This window comes from Thunnus albacares, chromosome 14 (genome assembly GCF_914725855.1).
Source record: "Thunnus albacares chromosome 14, fThuAlb1.1, whole genome shotgun sequence".
NCBI classification, from domain to species: Eukaryota; Metazoa; Chordata; class Actinopteri; order Scombriformes; family Scombridae; genus Thunnus; species Thunnus albacares.
Genome location: NC_058119.1, coordinates 12,291,606 through 12,314,142, shown reverse-complemented (window position 1 = coordinate 12,314,142; position 22,537 = coordinate 12,291,606). Strand labels below are relative to the sequence as shown.

The window sequence follows — 22,537 nt, the reverse complement described above, 5'->3', positions numbered from 1 at the left end:
CAGATAATGCAAACAGACATAGAACATATGACATAAAGAGTATCAAGTATCAGCCCATATTTTTTCTTTTTTCAAATATTTTTTATATATATTTTTTATTACCAATATATAATATTGGTAATAGCCTCAAAATTCCGTATGTTTGTCAAGCTCTAATCTTATGTAAATTTAGCCCATCTGAGACTGTTATTCAAGATAAAGGGGATTCAATTAAAAGATAATATCACTTCATATTATCATTTCTGAGAACCAAAAGCTACACACATACAGACGAGTGACAAATTAAAGGAAAAACCAGTACAGAATGCTGAATTCTTGACCCCTACAGTGAGGGGATCTGGTGGCTCTGTTATGCTGTGGGGGGCATTTTGTTGTCATGGTTTGGGTCCACTTGCCCCCTTAGAGGGAAGGGTCACTGCAAATCAATACAAAGTAGTTCTGAGTGATCGCCTTTATCCTACGATGAAACATTTCTATCCTGATGGGAGTGGCCTCTTCCAGGATGACAATATAGACAACAACCCACACACAAAGCTACTCACCCTGACCCCCATGAAGCGGTCTCTGAGTACAATCCAAGAGAGCAGGAAGACAAAGGCCTTGTTACAACAGAAGAGTGCTGACACATCTGTTGTGTTGATCTTCCTGAGGGCCTGCAGGTACAGGTAGTTGGTGAGGATCCACAACACGCCAAAGGGAGCTACCTTGGTGAAAAACACCTTGGGGGTCAGCCCATCGTCCCCGAAAAACCTACAACACTCCCTGTGCAGAAACATCACACAGAGCACAGTGTTAGCATATTGAAAATGCGGTACAACTAATTTAAGAGTTGATAAATAGTATTATGGTTTGGGAGTTTAATCAATATTTATGAATATAAACAGCTTTGTTGATACCAGTGAGACCACAGACTCTAATCAGTGATGGGTTTGTGAAGTAATTTCCACTTAAATTGCACTGCAGTACATGTGGGACCAAATCCCCTCTACTAAAAAAGAAAAAAGTAAATATCAACGAATACAATCAGATCTGCCAAAAGGTATTTCAGTTAAATATAAATGAGCTAAAATTCAATTCAAAACAATATTTTTCTCTTATATATGATTTTATATGATTTGTCTTTGCCAAAATCTGGTTATGCTGTTTTCACTTGAGAGTGTAAGTATAAATCAGGGCAATATTTAGGCAGGTTCCACGTACAAAAAGGAAAGTGCATTGTGTTATTAAACTGTGTGAAACAATTTGATAGTCTGTCTACACTTGGTCAGACTTCAGATACATGCGCTCTTCCTGAGGGGCAAAAGTAGCTGACAAATACACTCAGCATGGCCAAGTACTGGGATAGTTTCTGCTGCAACAGCATGGCATAAAAAAATATTGGTGAATCACAAAAAAAGCTGGCAGTTCATTTCAACCAGTGCTAGAAGTCTGTTGTCTCCTGATCCAGGCTGTTGCTGCGGCTGCCAAGGAGAGCACCACATATTTCAGTGAAACTCATGTGAAGGTGCAGTGGCTTAAGTCCAATACAACAAGCATGTCTTTTATGGAATAATAAGTTTGATTGACTGTGCGTTACATAATGTCAGATGAGACTGACACATCTGAAAAAAAAAAGTCTTCCTCCTCTTTCAGCGTGACTTGAAAAGACTGTGAGTTCAGTTTCTGGATGTTAAGTTCCATGTGGGTGTAATGCTGGAGGGTCTAACACGTCAATATTTTATAAATCCACCAGGGACATACAGTGCACATATATCTGTGTCTGGTATTTATGCATGATGACTCAGTCTGCTGAGAAACATCTAAAAAAAACATTAAATTGCACAGAACAGAGCAGCCAGGTTAACCCTTCATTGTTCTTTCCAAGCTCATGTCTGTGAGATGCATAAACGATTATCATGCCTAACTGTGGAGGCTTCTGATTGGAATATGCTCCCCATCAATAACAAACAGATCAAACGTAGATTTTCTTTTAAAAGTTACTAAAACAAAAATTAATTAATCTCATATCGATGTTATTGTGTTTTTGTTGTTTTTGGAACCTTTATTTTTATTCTCTTTGTGTATTTGTGACAATTTTGTTTTTGTTTCATTGTAGGTTAGATGGTACAGTGTGATTTAATTATTGTTTTTATTGTTGTTGTTTTTGTGTGAACCCCAGGGAGACTAGCAACGACTTTATGGAAGGTAATGGGGATCCAAATAAGGAATAAAGTCCATAAGGAATCATAGCCAGCTGGGTCTCTATGGAGGTACTGAGAGCAAAAAAGCCTGTAAACTGAATCTGATGAAAGACAATGAACAGTCAGTGTGCTGACATTTAGTAAATGTTATCTTCTAAGAAGTGATTCAACTTCAGAGGCTGATAATTGAGACAAGTATGAGGCTTAGTCCTGAGGTCATTTTTCATCCAATATCTTCACTAAATTCTGGCATAAGTCTGGACTTGATCCCAGTCCAGAGGAGTTTTAAATGTGTACAAAAGAAACTGTAGGTTTTGAAATATTTGAAATGGACGAACATACTGCCAGTCTACAAGCAACTGGCCTGACAGTCTATGCGTCACACTCCTTGCAATGTGAGAGAGGAACCAAACTGTGACATTAAGACTCTATCAATGTACTTGATCCATGATCCTGTCCACTCTCTTACTATGTTTTGAAATATTCTGCTTCACAAGAGATTTTGTTGCACCACACTGCTGTGAGCCAACAATAAGATTTATTCTTCCACTCTCAAACTACACAACTCCCCTCTTTCCCCCCTCTGCCAAGAAATAACATTAATGCATTTTTGAGATATTGGCATTTTAACTGCTACTGTTTACATTGTGTCACATAGTTTCCCCTGAAAGCATCTGGCCCTGAGAAACCGATGAAGCAGCAACAACTGAGGAGTGGCAGGTAGCACATTTATCCTGCTGAATACTGAGGAGCAATATTGTTATGAATCAGCTCCTGATAGCTGAGTCTGCATGGAAAATGAACCTTTATAAATGCAACACAAATTCAGTCAATATCTTATTAAAGTCTGTCACTATTTCATTAAACACAACAGAAACACCTTCAAATCTAAGCATACAATGATAATATTGTTATATAAATACTGTCTGTTGTGAAAAAGTTCAACACACTTCACTTAAAGTCAATTACATCTGCCTCTGTATGTCTTTTTGAATATAGACGGATCAGAAACAAAGATAAGATGTGAAGTGTGAGGTTCTCTTTAAATATATCACTTGTTTTTGACTTAAAGCAGACAACAGGATTGAATACAGTACCAGTCAAAAATTGGATGCACTTTGATTGGTACTGTATATCAAAATAAATCTTGAAAGAATGAAAAGTTTTCTAATTGTTTCACACACTTTGGCAGGAGAATCTTCCTCTAAAGTCTGTTTATGGCTTGTTTTAGTATTCAAATTAGTCTAAATACCAAAAAGGGACATGGGTATGCACTGATACCTGCATGGTTTTACTTGGTGCTCACATACTTGTGTGTATTTCTTGTCTGGAGGATTAAGATTGAAAAAGGCATCGGTTGTTGGTTGTTGTTTAGTTGACAGTGAGACAGTGAAATATGATCCAGGAAGTCCAGTTGGAGTAACAGGATTTTGCATTCAAATGCTAATCAGACACCAAAACACAGAGAGTTATCATGACAGCAACTATTTTATCTTTCATCCCGATGATCACGAGGTAAGCAGTAGAAATAGTGAAATGTCTCTAAAACTATCAGATTAATTGCCGGACATTTTGGTACAGAATGGTGAATGAATGGTATTCATGTTCCCCTCAGGATGAATTGTAATAACAATAACATGATTCCCCTGACTTATATCTAGCATTATGATGAGATCATTTTTTTATCTGCCTCACACAGCACCAATTTGTCATATCATCTCCTTACAGTGAAAATCCTCTCAACTCAACTATGAAGAAAGAAGCTGCAGTAGCTATTACCAGTCTCAGGTCTCTCTTTCTTTGGCCACAATTTTTAAATAAAGCGACAGGACAGCTATTACAAATGTCAAGTTTTGGTCTCTATTTCTCCACATTGGCTGAGATTCACCAGAATGTGCGATTTGAATAAACACAAAGGAAACTGCGCGTTTGATATTCGGAGCACATCAGCTGCGGCCCAGATTCTTGTGTAAGCCCTGAAATAGGAAAAATTACATCACAGACGTGCATCAGAAATATAGTGCCAATCCCCCCGGCTCACCCACCTACTATACCTTACACCTTCTTTGTCTCTTTGTACTAAAGTAATGCAGCAGGTAGCAGAGTTATGACTTTTGTCTAAAGGCTATGATTAATGGACTGTTTCAACTGAGAAAGCGTTTTCCAACACACTTAGGATTGCATTCTTTCTGTTTGCTGCAGGAAATCAAATATAAACAGGGGATGATTACGCATAACTAACAAAAATGGAAGGTAAACAACTGAAGATGAGAATACTGTTAATCTGTTTGTAATCAATATGCTAAGCTGATTAAACCTAAGGTGTGTGTTTCTCCTTCGCTTGTACAGTTTAATGTTGCTTTGTGATGAAATGTGGTGTAACTGACTTCTTTCTTGGAAACATATTTCATGGATTTATTATACTTATATTATGCTGTTTTACTTGCTCATCTTAACTCATTCATATATTTCCCCAAAAGGCTTTTCAATAATTTTTAGAGATTGTGTCTGAGCATATCAAACGGTGGGTTTCATCTCTTTAAAGAACAACCCAGAAAACAACTTGTGTCCCCTCTGTAAAATGAATTCTAATGATAGCACTGCACTGTGGTCTACTGAAGCTCACGGAGGTGGAAAAATCCCTTTCGCTTCTATGACATATTTTCTTCGTTGTGCGACCAAGCATCATGCTCTTTGACTGTAGTCGATTTGACATTTACTGCGGATATTTTTCTTGATATTTTCTTGATATTAAAGCTTTTTTTGTATTTTCTGTTACAGCTGCAGAAGAGAAATTTTGAACTGACATAACATTTATGTATTTGTCTTGTTTGTCAGAATAATAAGAACAAGCTGTAAGAAAAACACATATTTAGCAATTAAATAAACCAAAGAAATAAAAAGACAGTGTGGATTCTTAAGAAGACCCCAATGCACTAAAATTCTCTGTTATTCTCTCCTTTAATAATGGTACATTGATGTATTGTCATCATTGCTACAATATAGCACTGCTCAGGGCACTGGGATGCAGTTGTGCCCTTGCTCTTGATGCCAACCTCCATGTGAAGTCTTTGATTCAGTCCTGCTTTTTCCAACTAAGACACAACACAAAAATCTTATTTCAGCCTCAATATTTGTGAAAATTAATGCTTTTCAGCTTGTTCACCTGCCTTAGCAAATGTTCTCTATCAGTACTCCAACTGGTGCAGAACTCAGCAGCAAGGCTTTTAACAAAACTTGATCATAGATTACACATTACTCCAGTTTTAGCTCCTGTTCCCTGGCTCTCTGTCACTGTTTGACCACTGGCAGGAGCCTCAGGTCTTCAGAGCAGGGACCTCTAATTGTTCCAAGGTTACTGCTGAAAACTAAAGGTGATCGTGCTTTTGCTGTTGATTTTATAACTTTTACTTTGAGTGTCCTCTCACCTGAATCTCTGTCTGGGCGTCTGCCTCTCCGGACTCTTGCACAGGTGGCCGATGTAATAGAGGGGGAAGAAGAGGCAGTTCCAGGTGGTGGCGAACCAGGTGAGGGTGAAGGGGGCATCAAACTGCTTAAAGGTCAGCTTGGCCAGCTGAGTGGAGCCTGCCCAGGACGAGCACACACACATCACCATGGCGACCCCCCACAGGGCCTTCTGCACCTGAACGGTTGTTACTCTAATGCAGCAGTGGAGCCTCCGTCTGTTGGAGCCGGATTCTGCTCCCGCCACACCTGCAGTCGACTGTGCGTCTGTGGTGCCCACCACATTCTCCCTGGTGCGGTCTTCTCCTATAGGTGGACACACATGTGTTAGCTTGACAGGTGTACACATTCGCACTGTAAATTTATTTTAGATTGGAAATACCTTTATTCCAGCTGAGGGAATACAGGTCTCTTTTAAATTTGTTTTCACATTAGGCCATTCTGATTCAAACACCCTTTTAACTACAACTGCTTTTGTGTAGAAATAATATTATACATGTACATATATACATTAGTTTATTATCTTTTGCATTAAATCTGAATTTACTGCTCATCCCTGAGACTCTATTATCCATCTCTTTTATTTAGCGAGTCACTTCAGGTCCTGAAATCATTTTCAAGATAAAAATAGCTGCTTTCACAGTTTAATTGAACTTGAAGGTAATCAATCAGACATCTGAGTTAAAAGTGTGGTGATCGAGTGTGACAGGCTGCAGACAAACAAAGGACAAAAGAGGGCAGATCTGATATCCAATCCAAGACGACCTCCTCTCCTCTCCACCTCATGAGTTACAATGACGTGTGTGTGCGTGTCCGTGTGTATGTGTGTGTGTATGTGTGTGTGTGTGTGTGTGTGTGTGGTCCAGGTATGTGGAGACGTAAACCTGTTTCCTTGGTTTAAAGTTAAGGTAAGTTTAGGGTTATGTTAAGGTTAAGGTAAGGGTTAGGGTTAGGCATGTGGTGGTTATGGTTAAGGTTAGGATAAGTCTCCAGGAAATGAATGTAAGTCAATGTAATGTCCTCTGAAGTGTGCGTGTGTGTGTGTGTGTGTGTGTGTGTACCAGACTGCACACACATAACAACACTTAACCTTCTACTGCTCCTGTCAAAACCTGATAGCCTCCATACTTCTTCAATAACGTGTGAATCCAAGCAAAATGTTGCCGTGTTGCTTTCTGTCCCACTCACACCCACTCTGTGCTTCAAAACTGATTCACTTCCCAAGGTCATTTTGTTCCCTCGAGTCATTTAAGTTACTTCTGGATACATTGTCTAGAACACAACATCCAAGATGATCCTTCAATTCCTCAGGTCCTCTAAATGGACATTTACTCTGCTGATAAAACAAGCTACATTATTCATGCAGCAGCACTTAATTTAGACAGGCTCTCTTTATCTCTCGATTACATTGTGTATTGTCAATACATGAACATATCTTGGCTAAGACTGAAGATAACAAAGAACATTAACACTATCACCAGCAAAGCCCTACTAAATCATTTTGACCATCTTTCAGCTGAACAGACAGAGAACAAAACTCCAAGACCACGACTTTACAATCAGAGCAGCCAGAGGACAACAACCCTATATCAGCTATGTTTCATAATGATTAATGTATAATACGCTCCATGCATCCCTCGTAGCTTCCTGCCTTCCAACAAGTTAAAAATGAGGGATCTCCCTAATGGTGTTTCCAGAGGTAATGATGTGCCGCAGGGAGCCTTTTGCCAATTCATCTGCATTGTACACTGCTGACTGGAATACAGAACACATTTCAAAAGGCCTCTATGAGACAAGAATAAATCTAACTTAAGTTGGAGTTAGGCTGCAGTCACATCAAATATGGCACCTTCCCCCAGGGTTGTGCAGAGGTGTGCGGAGGTGTGCGGATGTGTGCGCGTGTTTATTTGTGCTTTAGTAACCGCCATGAAACAATCAGAAAATAACGTTTTATTTCTCTGATTCACTGCTTTGTTCTTGCTACCGCCGCTCCCTCTTTTCATTCACTCTCTAGCTCGCTCGATCACCGCTGCTCTCTCTCTCCCTCTCTCTCTCTCGTGCTCTCAGCTCCCTCTCAGCTCTCTCTCTCTGTTTCTCTCATCTTTTTTAAAATGAGTCTGGAAGCCGATAACAAAGTCAACAAGTAAACAAGGTTCTTCGCATGGGCGTCTTCAGTCTGATTGCCAGCTTACGTGATTGGCCATCACAGTGTTAGGTTGCATTTCAGCAAAAGTGGATTCCAGCTCAACTTCTTGCCAGACTGCCGCTGCGTTTTTTTGCTGAACCCCATGCAGTCCCCACTACCGCAGCCTAAATGCACTACCCCCGTTCAAATGAATGGGGGGACTGCTGTTTTTTCTGCATTGCCAGATTCGGTGTGAATGTGGCCTTACACTGTGAAGATGATTATTGTTTGGCACAGACTCATATCAGCAAGACACTGAACCTTAATATATTATTCAGCTGTCCTGTCTCAGTTTAGCTCCATACCTTCTGTAGTCTGTCTTCATGTTGAGGCGATCCGTGTAATCAAAGGGAAACCTACTATCTAATATAAGGTTCACTGTGCATTTTACAAAATAGCTGAATAAGAGGGCATCCATCACACCCAATGAGGCGGCTCATTCTTCCAGGGAGAGCTGCCTATGACCTTGCCAGGTGGTCTCATCATTTCACAGATTAACTTCCCTGATGACTATCACCCTCGATGCTAATGCCTTGGCTTCCCCAGGCTCTCTGCTGAACGCACAAGAGATTCATTTTCTATTTATATTACAAAAAAAAAAGAAAACGTGTTGCAATTAAGATGAAATTATACTGTACTGTTTGGGCACCCTTAACAATACTCTCTGCTGTGACAAAAGCACTTGACAGCACTAACAGTCCTGAGGCAAATTTGGCAGCAATGAAAGATGATTCAAGATCATTGTCTGTTGTTGCAACAAAATGATGAATCAGCAAAGACCCATAAGACACAGACACACACAGATGTCTATCAAAGTCTTGGACACAAGAGTGAGAATTGAGTTTCTCTATTTTGAGCTCCGAGTCTCTTTGTCTTGTTCTGAAGGTCATCTCTTGTTTACGCTGCCCAGTTTTTGTCCTTCCTGGGCCTCCATCCCACATCCCGTGGCCCTGGCCACTGCTCCGTACTGCAGTATGGTTTAATCTTCCAAATGCAGTGATGGGCCGAGCCAATCAGCCCCCAGAGAGGCACTGGGGCCCAGCTAAGCATTTCCAGTTCTGGCATATGTCAACACACTTAGCGAAGTGTCACGACAACATTAGTGATATTTCTGTCACACAGCCCACACTCCTCAGTGAAGGCATTACCATGATACTCACATATAACACATTCTCTCTTTAATTAAATAAAATACATTTGTATAAATTATTATTTAAAGCTGCTATGATTAAATGCTGAGGCATCAATGTATATTAATTTGTTACTCACTGGAGCATTTATGATTTAAAGGGATTGCACCTCTTTTACACATAGCTTGACGGTGACAAATGATACTGTATGAACCTTGACTGCCGGTGATGAACAATATGGAGCCCTGCCGAACTCATCAGTGTGAGAGAGCTGGGTCAGTGGAGTGACTGAGCGAGATAGAAAAGCTCCCCCACTAATGACATTTGAAGCTGTTATTACCATGACTGAAACACCCAGAAAGAGTCTCCTACTGTAACTGCTAAATGATTAACTGAAAGCTCTTAACCTTAACGGTTTCTAATCAAATGTCAACTGTCAAGGTCAGCTGGTGACACCAAGATGAATGCAGTACAGTGACTGCAATGCAATCCTTACTCTCATTTCATGTATTTTTATATCATTTTATAATAAAGACTGTCTGAGCCTATTGCAGACAAAAGCAGATTAGGCTCAAACTGTGCATTACTGTACTAGCAAAGATGGTTGATTTAACATAGGATGAAAACATCTTGACTCATTCAACACATTCAATGTCCAAATGTACCTTAATGAAACTAAAAGGCATCTGTGAAATCGTTGTAGACAGGGGGGAAGTGTTTGGCATCCTCGTAGGACCGGCCTGGGATCCACTCTGACAGCTGGTTACGGCTTCTCCTTGTTGCCTCCTGAAATGTATTCATCCCAACCACTCAGCTGAATTAAGGTATCCTAGTGCCATGGAATTCAATATGCAGAGGTAAAGGTAGCCTCAAGACTATAGAAAGAAGATTTTTCTATAATTCTTTAAGCATTAATTGACAGAAAGGACAATGTTTCAGCCTTTTTGGGTCTTTATCACAGCTAACCATACGTCTGTTTTTTTCTTAAATTAACATTTCAGGAGGAAAATCTGCTTCTTTGAGGTGACATCTCTCCCTGTGTGAAAAGCTGTAGATAATTCTTTACCACTAAAGGTACAGTAAATCAATCTTTATCTTATATGGTCATTTGTCTGCATCCAGTGTTTTAGTTCACTGAGCTGAGCACCTCCTAGGCCGGGTATTGAATATATGTCCTACTCCAGTGGGGTCGAAGCGCTCCGATTGGTGTTGAGATTTATCTGCCCATTAGCTAGCCAGTTGTCCAGTTTTCTTCCATCTCAGTCCACGCTTCCCTGCTTCCCGTCCACCGTCATTCCCACTCCGTTCTCCTCCCTCCCCCTGCAGTCTCTGCAGTGCAGATCTCTCCTGCTGATAGCTGCAAATCCCAAACGTGCCAGCAGAGCTCTGCCTGACTGCCTGCTCTCACACTTCACAGAACCAGGCCATGACAGGCCGAGAAAGCCCCGCTATGTCCCTCTTTCCCTGAACAGGCAACCGCCCACGCTTTCCCCCACTCTCTCACTCTCTGTTGCCCTGCCTCTCCCAGTGCGAGAACAAAGATCCTCGCAGGCAGCAGTGAGGATAGCATCAGGCTTGCCTCAGCTGCTGAGCAGAGTGTTGGTTTGCCAGGGTGGTCATATAAGTGTTGGGAGGGCTTTGCTTGGACCTCAACTAAGAGACACTAGGAAAGAAAGAGGTTTGTCAGTTTGGTTGTTTGGTGACACCTCCGTGGGAGTAAAAGTGTACTGCAGCGCTCTGCCTCAGTGATTCAAGAGCGAAAACAGATCAATCACCGATACACACTTCAAAGGAACTCCTCTACTTGTCTTACTGTCTACTAGACTTCTGCTTGGTGATGAATATGAATTGACTAGGGCATCTTACTCACCTTGTCATGCTCATAATAAATCATTATGGTGTGAAGTCCTCCTTTGGCTACACGCACAGTTAACATGAATTAGCCTTTTCAGACGATAAAAAAACTAAAAGCTTTTTTGCATAAATGGAAGATAGAAATGCAAAATACTTGTTCAACTCTCTGGCTGTCACACAACATCAATCGTGAAATCAATACCTTAAAATAAATCCTTCAAACCCATGATGACTTATGTGGTTTGTCATTTTTGACATGCAAGTCAAAGGCTGAGCTTTAAAAGCTGTTAGACCTACAGTCTGTATTTGTTTACCAAGTACGACAATTTCTAGCGATTTGTTATGAACTGTGAACTACAGATGTCATATTTAGGGAGGGTGGTGGTTTGGTCATGGCAGACAGGTCAGACAGACAGGCAGCACACAGACAGACAGCAGTGACTGTCTTTGTAATCTCTAATGCCTGAGAGACAGTGGGAGCCTGTGATACTTGACTGTGACAGCTTGGTCAGGCCAAGCTGTCAGTCGGAGGCCTTTCAACACACCAGAGCAGGCTCATCTGACGAGCCTGTCCTGCTCAATAACACACCAGAGAGACAGGCGGAAAACACACCCTGCTGCTTCACCCGGCTGATAGGTGGGACCACATGGGCTGACAGGACAAAGGCCCAGGAGGGCAGACAAGGGCGGGACAGCTGTTACTGATCCCACTCTCCTTAATACCCGAACCGGTTTCTCCTTCAACCTCAAAGGACAACGGAGCGAGTTCCTCACCACGTATAGAGGACTTGTTGTTTGTCACTGTCCTGACCTGCCCAGCTGGTTCAACAGATGCTCATGATACAGGTCAACGCTGCCGCCCCATGGTGCCTCATTGGTTAGTGACACGCCAAAACACTGCGTGCAAGCAACCCAGAATGTTTTGTGCGTGTCCATGCACTGTGTGTTACAGCAGCACAATAACGATTACTCATATTTGGCACTGGGTACACTGCCCAACAGTATGTCCCCCAAGCATCCCTTCCTCTCTCTTGCAGTTCCTTATAGCAGTGAATATAGTGTGATGGACTTGCAGTTTAACAGACTGGCAAGAGTCCCGGCACTTAACGTGACAAATCAATATTTAAAAGATTGGCCACAGCATCCCTGTTGAAGTAATGGATAGGCAACCACCGCAGATGTACTCTGAGTGTCTGCCCAAAAACAGCGGTTTTACTCCCTCCCCCAAGGCCACTGATAAGGGAGGGATTCTATCAGAATTACATAAACCTGACTTAGGACTTTACTGTTTTCAGATACATCTTAACCCATTACATCACGCATGTAAGATGACCATTACAGTTTGAGGACTGATTAGTTTTTAAATGGCATCAAAAACAAAAGGAAGTTCATTAAAGTAAAAAAAAAGGATGGAATGAACTGCTAAGTCAGTGATTTTCACAGATGAAATGCAATGAAGCACACAGCACACATTTGTGCTGACATATTTTCCAGGCTGGTCACAATTACTACTAAAAGCTTCAGGCATTAGACATGGTGGAAATATTTTGTTTGGAATAATTAGCCTTCTAGTAGGTATACCACAACTGTACCATCTGGTCTGCTGGCTGCATTTGAAATCTGGAGAGGATAGGCAACGTGAAGAAAGCTTTCAGATCAACTCCCTCAATTTAGGATTATAGCTCAGAGCTTCCTCTTTACACATTTTTGCAGGGGGTTTTGCTCAAAGATGAAACACTACTACAGTGTCACAGAAGGCATTTCTTGTGCGAAACACACAAATGAGATATGCAGCACGGAAGCCATGACAGCTAACCACAAATGAACTCATACAATGAATCAATTTAGCATTACACATCACCACTAAACATCAATTCATCTATTCAATAAATCTCTCTCAATCCAATGTAAACTGATAGCGTTCTCTGCACACACTCTACATTGGTTACCCTGAGCAAAAGCTCACCTCTTAATAAAGTAAAAGCCCTGTCATTGTGTATTCAGCTCAAGAGAAGCCTGTTTCAGCTGCTTTTAAAATGAATTTAGACTGAAGGAGAAGCCTCGCTTTTAGTCCTTTGACTATCATGAAAGTCAACATCAATTATCTTCAAAAGATAAAAGTACGACCCTACATATCGAGCACAGAGAGGAAAACTCCAAATGTAACGTCTTCACTGCTTCCGGTGATCTTTTAACACAAGTAATGAAGGTTTAAGATACATGTGTGTATGTTTGACCCTCGATGCAGCCTCATCTACATGCTGAGGTTGTTGCTATTCACACAAGGCCTTAGTGAAAATCTACATACAAATAAGACACATGCAAATGTACACATAAGATTGAGTTTATGCCCTTTGTGAATGTACATGAAGTACCCAAATCATACTGCTTTTGTGATGATTCAGGTTTGTGTGTTCTGCACCTCAAATGGACAAAATCATTCATATTGAATGATTCGCTTTTTGCTCACTTGCTTAGAGGTAAATGCTGCTGGCCTGCTGCTAAATGCTCATATTTTATTAAGATGAATTTGACGATCATTAACTGTGCACAAAGAGCAGGGCAGAGAGGCCAATAACCAACGTTACATCCATCACTTCAAGCTTCATTTTCAAGTTCTGTTTTTCTCAAAACATCTTTAAGATCTTGAAGCAGACAGGATAAAGCAAATTGGACTGTCCATGAGAGAATAACTATCCTCCATAAGAATTCTTGCATTGGTTTAATTAAAGAAACATGCAGGTAATGTGCATCACCTCACTGGAAAACACTTTTTCACTAAGATTCAATATCTTAAATGGTTTCAATATCTGGACATTTTGACCCAGAGCTCTACATATGTTTGTCATTCAAGGTATATGGAGTCCTGGGGAAAGGTTTGGTGTGGTGAAATACAACCAGCTTCCTGGGAGATGCACACACGCCAAATCACTCTTGTAAAAGATGCCTGCTCTGTTTCAAAGATTTTAATGAGATTATAGAGATTAAAGGGACTTTTATGAACTTCTTATCCCTGCCACTGACAGCACAGGAACAACACAGACATTCCCCACGGACATCATCACTAAAAACACATTTGAAGAGAAATCAATGATCATCTTCCATGGGCCGCTGGTTGGGTGAATTTGTCACAAGAACACATAGAGGATGAGATAAATAGTCTAGATGAAGACAATGGATCAAACTTGTGGCTGAAAGAGACAGCAGCATCTGACCAGAAATGGACTTTTGTTACAAAGAAAAATAAGCCAACACTAACGGAAAATAGAATCAACTGCCAAATGATAGATTGTTGTGTAACTAGCCGCGAGGTAGCAATTGTGTCACTTAGCCTGATGTCACTATTGTTGGGTGGCAGCCCCACCTTTCTCTCCAAACACATCCTGACTTGATACTTCCTGTAGAAACTGAAGTCACAGCACCAAAGATGTAAGAAAACCTGTGATCTGAATTTGGTGTGACATCAGCCTTGTATGTGCTGTTTAAAGACACTGATTCTATGTTGAACCGGGAATGTTAACCGGACACATGAAAGAAGGAGAAAAAAAGGGGACCGCTGAAGATCCCTAACTGAAAAAAAAAATAACTTTGACAGTCAGGCGCATGTTGTTAGTGCAGAGAACAGAGGTTTTGGAGTTGGTGTTACATAAGCAGCACAGTCTCTGAAAAGCTGTGTGTTGATCCGCTGTGGCCCCCTGTGATTCCCTCCTTCTTCAAAGCAGCTGCTGAAATGGGGAGGCGAACGCTCACATCATAAACTCTACAGCTTTGACTCCCTTCAACAATTGACAATACTGTATCACCCCCCGACAAACACACATTTACAATCATTTCTCTATCCCCAGCCGTGTGTCACTGCACTGCTGCTTCTGTTAATACTCTCTATTTAAGTTTGTAAAATAACAGCCTGCCATCTCATTCTGGAAATAAAATATTTTGAGCTGACATTCACGCTAATAAGCTTACAATCGTTGGTGGTAAAGCTGTAGTGATTATTCGGGGGCCTCACAGTGACTGAAAACATGCAACACAGTTTAAACTACTGCAAAATCTTGTAAATTAATCTGATAGATTTTTGCAGTGCCTTTGTGAAATTGGATGGAAATGCTTCATTCATATTCTAGCAGCTGGTCTAGTCATAAATTATGAATAATGAAGTACCTTCAGGATAATTTCACATTAATATCCCAAACAACAAGAGCACAGACAGACAGTAAGCTTCACTGACAGGTCTTAGTCAGCAAGCTTAAGTTCAGACTACCAGAGGTCCTGTAACAGTGGGTGAGAAGTAAACAATTTCACCTGTGTAAATGATATTCGTCCTCATAATTAACTTTTACATTAAATCTAACTTAAAAACAGGTTTTTATAGAGGCCACACAGACATTTTGGCAAATTATCTCCATAACAGCAACTGTAATTTTACCTGTAAGTCATCATAACCTCTATTCTCATGTAGCATGACATGTAATTAAAAATAATAAAATAATAAAAGCTGTAGAAGTAAATGCATGCTAAGAATGTGTCTTTATACACGTTTTATTTATTTATTTAATTAATAATTTATTAATTCATTATTTTTTCTTAAGGCCCCCAAAGAAATGCAAATGAGTTTGGGATTACTTAGATGCAAGGCATAACATTGTTCTGTTTAAGAGCGTTGTGAAAAGGGCAGCTAATTCCACTGTGATTCAGTATTTACTCTGCACTTATGTCAAGCACTGAGACATTCAGTAGCCCTCTGTGCTGAGGAGTAGATTAAAAAATGCATAACTTCGCCCCCTTTGCAAGGAATAAGGCTGAGGAGGAGATCGGAAGAGCCGCACTGTACAGCCAGAAAGGAAGCTATGACTCAATACTCGTTTGAGATGTCAGGACAGGTGTGTTGGAGGTGATGCACCAACACACACGGATCATCAATATACCAGAAGAGAGGAGGTGTCCCTACTAATGATGTGAGCAGGAAATGTCAGTTTCATTATTGTGCTCCTGCGGATCAGACAAAGCAGGGAGACCCAACCAGAGGCGGACTGAAGATCAGTCATTTACAGGGACCATTAACATGTTTACTGCTGTGTTCCTGTCCTGGCTGCTCTGGCGTGATGCTCTGGCATTTAGCTGGGACTCTTGTAGCCAGTGACTGAGTGGAGGGTGGAGAGTGTGAGGGGAATCCCTGCTGCAATAACAACTTAAGATCCTCCCTACTGACCAGTAAATTTAGCACAGTATTCATCAGGCAAGCATGAGTCAAAAGAATCAATGCGTCAATAACATAATTTGGAGAATACAGGAATATATCAGGGCTTCATTTTTTGTGTTTTCTGCAACACATCACATCACGACAGGAAACAGTAAACAGATAATGAGATTTAACGGAATTTGCATGCAGAAAATTGGTGGTGTCCGATGCAAATTGTTTGCGTAAATGTTGGGCTACCCGCGCCAAAATGGATTTAACGGTAACTTGCGCGCTTCGTTTACTCTATTTTATCTTCCTCACTGTAAGATTTTTCCAAAAGTTAATCTCTGTCTAAAAATCCACCAGGCTTGAAAGAGAAACGTGAGTAGCATTCACTGAAATATTTCAACTGAAATCCCCCATCAGATCAACAGAAGGAGGTTTCTAAATTTAGGGTATTCTGTGCAGCCTGCAATTACAGGCGGCCCAAGAGACAGACACACCAGCCCCAGTGCGCAGCGCAAACGGTCTGGATCGATATGAACTCTCCCTACCTTCCACTTTGGTGAGGGTGAGTACCGGACTGTTGCAGGCGGACAGCGGGGCAACCCTTGCGGAGTGTTTCTTCATGGTGATGAGCTCGGATGGGCTGAGCTCGAAACCGCTTCGACTACATCCCTGAAGCTGATTTGGTGCAGACACCAGACCTCTTGATGGGACCCTTAATGTTTTCAGACCGGTCTCCTGCGCTCTGTCCCCTCGCCTCCATCCAACTCCCTGTTGATGATTTTTTTTCCTTCCTCTGTCGTGTCCCCCCACCCCCTTTCCTCCACTTGCCTTCCCTCCCCAAATCTGCTGTATCCAGCGCGTCCTGGCTGGTCTCTCCTCACGTACAGTTTGGCAATTGCTGCAATTCGCCAACGTCACACATCCATCAGTCCACCTACAGCATCACAACCACCTCCCACCACCAACCCCCCTGTCCCGAAGCTGGTGAGCCCGGCTGTCCTCTCCGACCTCCCCGTGGCCGTGTGATCCCCCCTCCGGGGCAAAAGAAGCTCCGCATGGGACTGACGGAACGGATGCACTGACCTGGCAGCGTGCAAGCAAACTCTGTGACAGATATGATGGGACCGATGCAGTTGAGGTTGGGGGTCGGTGTTGTGGGGCAGGGGATTGATAGCTCTTAAATACTCTAATTGAAGTGTTTTCAAGTGAATTAAATAATAATGACACTAACTAGTGCTTCTTTTATTAGGGTACCACGTGGAAACCCTGCAATTTAAGCTCATTTAAGGGCCCCTGAGCCCACTTTGTAATCCCGCTTATTGATGCCCCCCCCCCATACATTTATGTTCCTGAATTTTTGTTTGAGACTTAAAATGTACCTGAACAGTTTTTTTTTCTGAAAATGCTGATTTCGTTATCAAAGAGATATACAGCAGATCACATGTATTCTATTATGTTTGGATGTGTATAGAGTGTTAAGATGTTCCTGTGCAATATTAAGTTTAAAGTACCCCTCCACTTTAAAATGTGTTTTACTTCTTGTTCCTTCACTGTGATGCTGAGCTTCACTGTGCAGAATGATGTATGTGCAGAGTTTGGCACTAAAAGGCTGTTTTCACATTCATCATGCTGATGGGTTCTCTGTGTGCACTGAGTTTAAGGCTTGTATCTACAAGCATAAGTTGTTACAACTAGTTTGGAGCCAATTGTGGTCCAGTATTTAAATTATATAAGTGTGATGTGGAAACTCGAAGCTGCACAGACACTGAGAATGGACTTTTCAGTGAAGTAGGAGACATATTTTGGCCACAGCAACAACTTCTGAAATGAGCAATATTTACATATTCATAGATTCTGGCATTTTTAGTGAGACAGAAGGAGTAGATTAAAAGATATTAACTGAACTTTTTTGTGGAAAAAACATATTAGACACAAATGATCATTCAAACTAGAGTATTTTATAGACATCTTAAAACATGTCTGGAGGGGCTCTATAACTCAACAGGTAATATTATCCACATAAAAAGAATGACCCATGAGATCAAATGCAATCTGCTTTACTCACAAATACATCAAAAATACATACTTTATGGCAAATAAATCAGACTTTTTGATTAACAGAAGCTGCATTCATTCTTACTGTACATTTTTTTTGTTTGTTTGTTTATTTTGTATCACAGTAACATCTTCTACTTTTAACATGTGCAGCTTATTTCATGATGTGGTTGACTTGACCATAAAGTTGAAACTAATCTAATGTAATTCAAAACTGAATAAAAGGCAGAGTGGTTAAAATTTCATTAGTAATCACTGAGAATAATGCAATATCACATTCATAGGCCTGTAGGCTCCTTCATAAGTCTGTGGATATAGAAAATATAATCAAATTATAATTCTCATATTAAATTTACTGACATAATAAAATGTAGAGAGTAAAATAAACATGCCAAAGATCGGTTTACTGTAAGTGTTGTCTGTGTTGGGGTGTAATTTATTGAAATAATTGAGATAATGATGACACACATTCTTATGGTCCTATGATACCTGGCAAATATATATCATCAACTGTTATGTTTTAATTCAATACAGCCCTCAATAAATTGCCAATTATCTTTATAATAGTACCTCAGCTGTTCAGTGTCTCAGTGTCCTGTCAGCTGTAAGTGATTGAGACTTAAATTCCCAGTGATTGACCAACAGATTGACTGACATGCAGGTAAGGCTTCTGGTAACTTTACGTTTCACATCACCTCTTCTGTTTACATGTCCTGTCTTTGACTTTGCCAAAGTCATCACAGTTCAAATTGCACTGCTTTGAAGTGGGCAACATTTTCAGGCTCATCCATGAGGCGAGTGAGAGGTGCTAAAATGCATTGCTGAGTGTCCCGAGACTCTTCTCTGTTAGGTCTTTTTTTTTTTCCACCAACAACAGAAATTGGTTTTGAAACCTGAAGTGACAATTCAGAGCTTCACATCGAGTTTCATAACCCTCTCAAACTGAGAGATCTGTCCAACACACTCATTGGTAGCAGCTGGTCAACTGAAATTGTGCTTGACACCCTCTATGTATAGCTTTGCCATGTCATTCCACGTGTAACTGCCAAGCTAAAGCCATAATGTACATACAGATCATACATCAGAGGGAAGCAGATCACTGTCAGTGGTACAGATTGGGCCGCTCAGTATTGATCCGAGAATGCCTCTGCTGTCCCTGTGACCCTGCTTTAATGTCTTTAAAGACATACATGTGTGTGTGTAAAATCTGCTGAGTGGGAGCATGCCTAAAGGAATCCGCACTGAATAATTCACTGCTTAGACTCTACCTCACACTCAAGCTAGAATCCCCTGCCCTACCTAACTAGGACAGGGAGCTCTAAAAACACTCTCTGCCTACACCCATCCTGACGTCCCTCAGCAACCAAATTCACTGGATCCTTGACTATTTTCCATTGCCTCCCACTCCTCATGTGTTTGGGTTTCAGAATGGGAAATGTCAGGAGCAGCGGATGGGAGGTAATGGATGAAGTGCAAGAGCTCACAGTGAACGAGCTAAAAGAGCAGCACAGGATGTTTGATGGAGAAACATTAGAAACATGTCACTTATGAATTATATTGTTCCATGTCACGATTTGTGTGTGTCTGCGTGAGTCCCATTTGGGCTCGGCAGCTGCCAGCTGTCTTTTGGGAACTAATGTAGTCAATTTTCAGTAGCTTAGTATGGTAAGAACATGAAGATTCAGTCGGAGAGTGTGCTATTATTGATAGAAAGACAGGGAGATGGAAATAGGTGGAGCGGGTGAGATCATTAAAAGATCCCAGTCAGTGACTCATAGACTTTTATCTGTGAACACAGAGGAGGATCAAACTCGTCCATGCTCCAAGACACCACATGACAACTCTCTCTCTCTCTAACACACGTTCACATGCTGTATATGAATAGAGATAAGTGTGTATGAGCAATAAAGAAGTGCAAAAAACAGGTATCCTTTGAGGTTCCTGCATCAGTGCAGTCTTTTGAATCCCTATTTCTACCCAGAGACTGATAGACGCTGATCCGGAGGAGAGGCGATTAGTCTTCCATGTACAGTGAATGTTCTAGTGCACCGCAAAGAAAGGCTTGTGCTTTTCTTACATGTTTATTCATGCTGAATAATGAGGGACGCTAGAGTAGCCAGTTTCCAGGTCAAACAATCTTTCTGGGGTTTCTGGGACAAAGTAAATGCAACCATAAAAGACATTATGTGATATGCCATTCCAACCAACTGTGCTGTGATGGACCTATATGGATCATTAGGGTGGCTAAACTAAATACCTGACAAACATTTAGCTTGTAGCCAGCAGAAACGATACAACAGGAAATTGCTTGATATTGTTTAGAAAATGTATTTGATGGAAGAGTAGACCTTGAAGGTTAAATGAAATATGTTTCATAGAAATGCAAAACATAATTGTTTGATAATAAAATTGGTGTAAATAAGAATAGTAGTAAGTCTGAGCAGGGAAGCTATTTGATATATGTTATGTTGTTTGTGCTGCTGTCACATTTGTTTCCAAATCTGAAACAAAAATGAAGGCATACAGAATGCCTCTTATACTAAGACTAAGAGTCAGCACATCAGCATGCTAACATGCTAACACTGACAATGTTAACATGCTGATGTTTAGCAGGTAATGTTTACCATGTTCACCATCTCAGTTTAGCACATTGCTAATTAGCACTAAACTATGTAGTACAGTTGAGGCTGATGGAAATGTCATTCGTTTTGCAGGTATTTGGTCATAAAGGACAAATATAAATTTTTACCTAACTACGGTGCTGGATGAAGTGTTTACAGATCACCAAAGTACTGACAAGTCACAAGGGAGACATAAGTGTCTTTACCAAATTTAATGACAATCCATCCAATAGTTGTTATTTCACAATAAAACTAAACTAAACGTCATGGTGGCACCAGAGAAAAAGTCGCAGGATCCCCAAAGTCAGTAGGATTTGTCCTCAGGGGACCATGAATGTCTGTACAAAATACCATGGCAATCATCCAAAGGCTTCAGTCTGGACCAAAAGGGTCAACCAATAGGCCAACAGACATTGTCATTCCAACACCACTGAGTAATTGGAGGTAACAATTGCTTTATTTGATAATCTAACCTCTATAGCTATATTTCTATTGATATTTGTACTTTACTTAATGTATTCACCACTTTCAATATTACAAATCAGCTGTTTCCTGTAATCGTACAGAGCAAAATGAGAAGGAGGAAAATGAGGTGGTCTGAAAATCTATTTTATTGATTATGTATAAAAGTGCTTCAGCTGCAAATCAGACTGCACAGAGCTCTTGATAGTTGAAGATGATTGACTTGGAGTGCTAAAAGGTGTGTGTGAGAGTTAAGGGTTTCTTGTTGTCTGATCTGAAGTAACCAATAGTGCTAATGTGAGTAAATGTGCCTGGTTTAATTTGTGTACAGCTGTTGGCTGTTTGGTACAGACTGTCTGAGCTGTTGTAGTTACCTCTGCCAAACAGATTTGTTATTGGCATTTCCTATTCAATGACACAGCTAATCCTGATTTAAAACAAATCAATTCCTCGTCTAACACCAATAAGAACTACTTAATGTGAGCCTTACTCAGCTGAAATTAAGGTTCCTTACAAAAGCACCAGTTAAAGTAAAACAAGTTATTACTCTCTGAATGTTTCGGCCAGTGGGCGACACAAAATCCTTTTTTCTAGATAAATGAAAATGGGCACAATTGTAACTGTATAACATCATTTTCAGTAGTCACCAATTTCAAATGTCTATTCCAGAAAGCAAGACTAAGATGCAGCAGCTCTTTAAGACTATATGCACAGTGTTGCTTTGAGCTAAATGCTAACATCAACATGCTCACAGTGACAATGCTAATATGCTGATATTTATATATATTTAGCTGATGATGACACTACATGATGATGGTGCTACATGTGTACCAAATTTCATGGCAGTCCATCCAATTGTTGTTGAGACATGTCACCAAAAACCACAAATGTTAACCTCATGGAGGCGTTAGAGGAGAGGTCAGTGGATCACACAAGTCATTAGGAAACATCATCAGGGAACCACGAAAGTCTGTACAAAATTCCCTGGCTATCCATCTACAGTATATGTCAAAATATTCCACGAAAAGTGTTAGCCTGCTGTTTGCGCCAGAGGAAAAGTCATGTGGCCACCAATGTCAATAGGGTTGCTCCTCTTGGGGCCATGAATGTCTAGTTGTTAAGATATTTCAGTCTGAACCAAAGTGGTTGACTTATATAATGACTGTATGAATACTCATGAACCAGCTTTAGGTTACTTTTTTAGGCTTTTCCCAATTCATTAAAGTGATCAGATGTAATCAGATTTGGCACTATAAGCAAAGATGATGAGGCTAGGTACACAAAATAGATCAATACATTTTAATATAACTATGAATATACTATTATATAGTATATTAATATTACAGTAATACCAAATATCGGAAGTGTTTTCTTTTAAGTAAACTGAAGAGAGATTT

General features: G+C 40.6%; 1 protein-coding gene across 3 annotated transcripts in view; it reads right to left on the bottom strand.

The window, feature by feature from the left end:
* Positions 1 to 22,537, bottom strand: part of slc35f3b (solute carrier family 35 member F3b) — a 53,767-nt gene that overhangs the window by 5,659 nt on the left and 25,571 nt on the right. For 2 of the 3 annotated variants that reach the window (XM_044372398.1, XM_044372399.1), the window contains 2 exons: positions 5,609 to 5,951; positions 543 to 762 (listed from right to left, as the gene is read on the bottom strand). In XM_044372398.1, coding sequence (XP_044228333.1) covers positions 543 to 762; positions 5,609 to 5,951 — 563 coding nt within the window. Of the gene's footprint in view, positions 1 to 542; positions 763 to 5,608; positions 5,952 to 16,547; positions 17,525 to 22,537 lie in introns of those variants that run through there. The other variant, XM_044372402.1, reaches the window with a different exon arrangement.